The sequence below is a fragment of the Primulina tabacum genome, chromosome 3, assembly GCF_025594145.1.
Source record: "Primulina tabacum isolate GXHZ01 chromosome 3, ASM2559414v2, whole genome shotgun sequence".
Lineage (NCBI taxonomy): Eukaryota > Viridiplantae > Streptophyta > Magnoliopsida > Lamiales > Gesneriaceae > Primulina > Primulina tabacum.
The window spans coordinates 22,129,768-22,132,923 of record NC_134552.1 but is presented as its reverse complement, the minus strand read 5'-3'; the positions used below and the strand labels follow the sequence as shown (position 1 = coordinate 22,132,923).

Below are 3,156 nucleotides of genomic sequence, written 5' to 3'. Positions count from 1 at the left end.
ATTACCAGTACAGTAGATGAAGCCATGAAGAAGAACCAAGAATCTATGTTTGCCGAAGAACAAGATCTTTGCCTGGAAGAGGAGAATGACGAGGGCCATTAGAGCAGAGTTGAAGAGATGCAGCCTCTCCCAAGTGGGGAGAATTCTGAGATATACGAGATGTGGAAGGAGATAAGAATGTTGAGGCAGCAATTGGGAAACATAGCTCCATCACCCAAGAGAGAGAGAGTCTTTTTTGCCCCACCATTTTGGAAGAAAAGCTTCCCCCAAGTTTTCGACAATCAAGAGTGGGAGAGTATGACTTTTTTACTGACCCAGAAGAACACTTGGGGAGATTTGGGAATGCGGCTTTGTTGCATCAGTACTCGGATGGAGTTAGGTGCATGTGTTCTGTGTACGTTGGGGAGATCAGTGCAACAGTGGTTTATTACGTTGCAACCCAACTCCATACGATCTTTCAAGGATTTTTCCAGAGCTTTCTTGCACCGATTTGCTAGCAGCAAGAGGTATCAGAAAAATTACCTAAGCCTGTTCGTGATGAAGCAACAAGAAACGAAAAGTTTGTGGGAGTTTATCCACCATTTCAAAAATGCAGTGTTGGAGATACTAACGGCTACCCCTGAAATTAAGATCAGTGCCTTTACCCAAGGATTGAGAGGAGGAGAATTCAAATCACTAATCAAGAAACCTTCGTTGAGCTATGATGATATTTTAGCTCGGGCAGAAAAGTACGTGAATCTGGAGGATGCACAACTGCACAAGAGGATGGAGCAGCGACCTGGGGGATGTAGGGTTGAGGGAGCGGAGGGAGGTAGGAAGAGAGGTGCGGGTGAGAGAGAAAATGATAAAGATAGAGGTAAAAGACAATTCTCATCTCACGTTCCTTTGAATAGGAATCAAGATAAGGTGATGGAGGTGAGGGAGATAGAAAGGAGGTGGGAAAAAATCACAGAGGGTTGAAAATGATGCTAGATTACCTCCACCCGATAGAAGAGATGGATCCTCATCCGGGAGTCGCTCAAGGTCTCGCCCTTACCCTAGGCGAGGTTAGGGCCCTCCCTAGATAAACCATGGGTAGAAGAGCCGAAAAAGGAGTGGCGGGTCAAATCGAGAGCCTGCCAATCCAAGGAGGAGAATGAATGAGGACAACTCTCCTACGAGATGAATTATTCATATGATCTCGAGAGATGCTACCGATGCAAACACCAGACGAGCTCGGAAATCACATGGAAGAATATTGGAGAACTTTGAGATATCCAGGGAGGCGGACTTACCACAAGATCCCATCATCATCTTTGGGCCAGAATACTTTCGAGGCGTTGTGGCTACACAGAATGATGCCTTGGTAGCAACGGACATCATTTCCAATTACTACATGGCAATGATCTTTATTAATAATGAAAGTTCCGTGAATATTTTGTTCAATAGAACATTGGATCACATTAAATTGGAAGGATTTGAGTTTGAGACGGTCTGTACCCCTCTGTATGGGTTCGCGGGACAGACCATTCATCCATTGGGTCAAGTTGTTCTTCCCATATATGTGGGGAGTGATCCTCGACGGGTAACAAAAATGATAACCTTCATGGTGGTAGATACTCCATTATCGTACAATGGAATCTTGGGACGGCCAGCCTTAAAGATTTTAGAGCCATAGCTTCCACCTATCATCAGAAGCTTAAGTTTCCCATGAGAAAAGGAATTGAATGTGCGGGGACCAAAAATTTGCGTGTCGTTGTTATGATGTGGTATTAAAGGAAGAGGGGAAAAAGAGCACATGTAGAACTCAACATGATTAGGAAGGAAAGAAGCGGTTACCCGTATTTAATAAAGAGGTTCAGGAGATAGCGGACGAAGAACCTTAAATTTTAGAGTTGGGGTCCGAGAAAAAGGCACTCAAGATAGCCCCTGACCTCGAGCTGTTGGAAGATGAAAGAGAGGCCGCGAGCATTCGCATGGAAGCTTATAAAAATCGTATAACTCAGTCTTACAATCATAGAGTCATTTAGAGAAGGTTCTAGATTGGTGACTGGGTCTTGAGGAAGATATAAGAGGAGCAGAGAGGAAATTTGGACCACAGTGGGAGGGTCCTTTCAGAGTGATCGATAAGCTTAATTCTAGAGCCTATTACTTGAAGAATCCGCAGGGCAAGACTTTAAAGAGGCTATGGAATGCCTACCACCTTAGAAAATATTACTCTTTACTTTATTGTTGATATATTTCGTTTTTGAATTTGTCATATATTATCGGTTGAAATTTAATAAAACCAAGCTCTTGTATTAAGTTCATGGATATTGTTGTATTATTAGAATGACATGAGCTAAAAAATTTTCCTACTGGGCTGAGCTTAATAGAGGAAAAGAAGTGGGGAGATCAAAAATCAAATTTTGCCTACTTGGGTTGTGCCTAATAAAGGAGAAGAGTTGGGGAGAATGAAAATTAAATTTTACCTACTGAGGCTGAGTCTAGCAGAGGAGAAGAGGTGATCAGACTGAAAATTAAATTTTACCTACTTGAGCTGAGCCTAGTAGAGGAGAAGAGGTGAGGCGACTGTAAATTAAATTTTTTCTTCTGGAGTCGAGCCTAATAGAGGAGAAGAGGTGGGGAGATCGAAATTAAATTTTACCTACTTGAAATATGTCTAGTAGAGGAGAAGAGTTGGGTAGAATGAAAATTAAATTTTATCTACTTGGGTTATGCCTAGTAGAGGAGAAGAGTTGGGGAGAATGAAAAATAAATTTTAACTACTTGGCTGTGTCTAGTAGAGAAGAAGAGTTAGACAAAATGAAAAGTAAATTTTACCTACTTACTGAGGCTGAGCCTAGTAGAGGAGAAGAGGTGAGAAAACTGAAAATCAAATTTTACCTACTTGGGCTATGCTTAGTAGAGGAGAAGAGGTGAGGAGATTAAAAATAAATTTTACCTACTTGAACTATGCCTAGTAGAGGAGAAGAGTTGGGGAGAATAAAAATTAAATTTTACCAGCATTAGCAATGCCTAGTAGTAGATGAGAAGAGTTGGGGATGATGAAAATTAAATTTTACCTATTATGGCTTTGCCTAGTAGAGGAGAAGATGTGGGGAGACAAAAAATTAAATTTTACCTACTTGGGCTATTCCTAGTAGAGAAGAAGAGTTGGGAAAAATGAAAAATAAA

At 41.4% G+C, this 3,156-nt stretch overlaps 1 protein-coding gene across 1 annotated transcript; it reads left to right on the top strand.

The window, feature by feature from the left end:
* The first annotated feature begins 1,174 nt into the window (after positions 1 to 1,174).
* Positions 1,175 to 1,657, top strand: LOC142538591 (uncharacterized). Its single transcript, XM_075643900.1, has one exon. It carries the CDS (start codon positions 1,175 to 1,177, stop codon positions 1,655 to 1,657), a length of 483 nt encoding a protein of 160 aa, XP_075500015.1.
* The last annotated feature ends 1,499 nt before the right edge of the window (positions 1,658 to 3,156 follow it).

What these genes read in the sequence shown, in the direction of transcription:
- LOC142538591 (XM_075643900.1), top strand. Translation starts at nt 1,175, where the DNA reads ATGATCTCGAGAGATGCTACCGATGCAAACACCAGACGAGCTCGGAAA.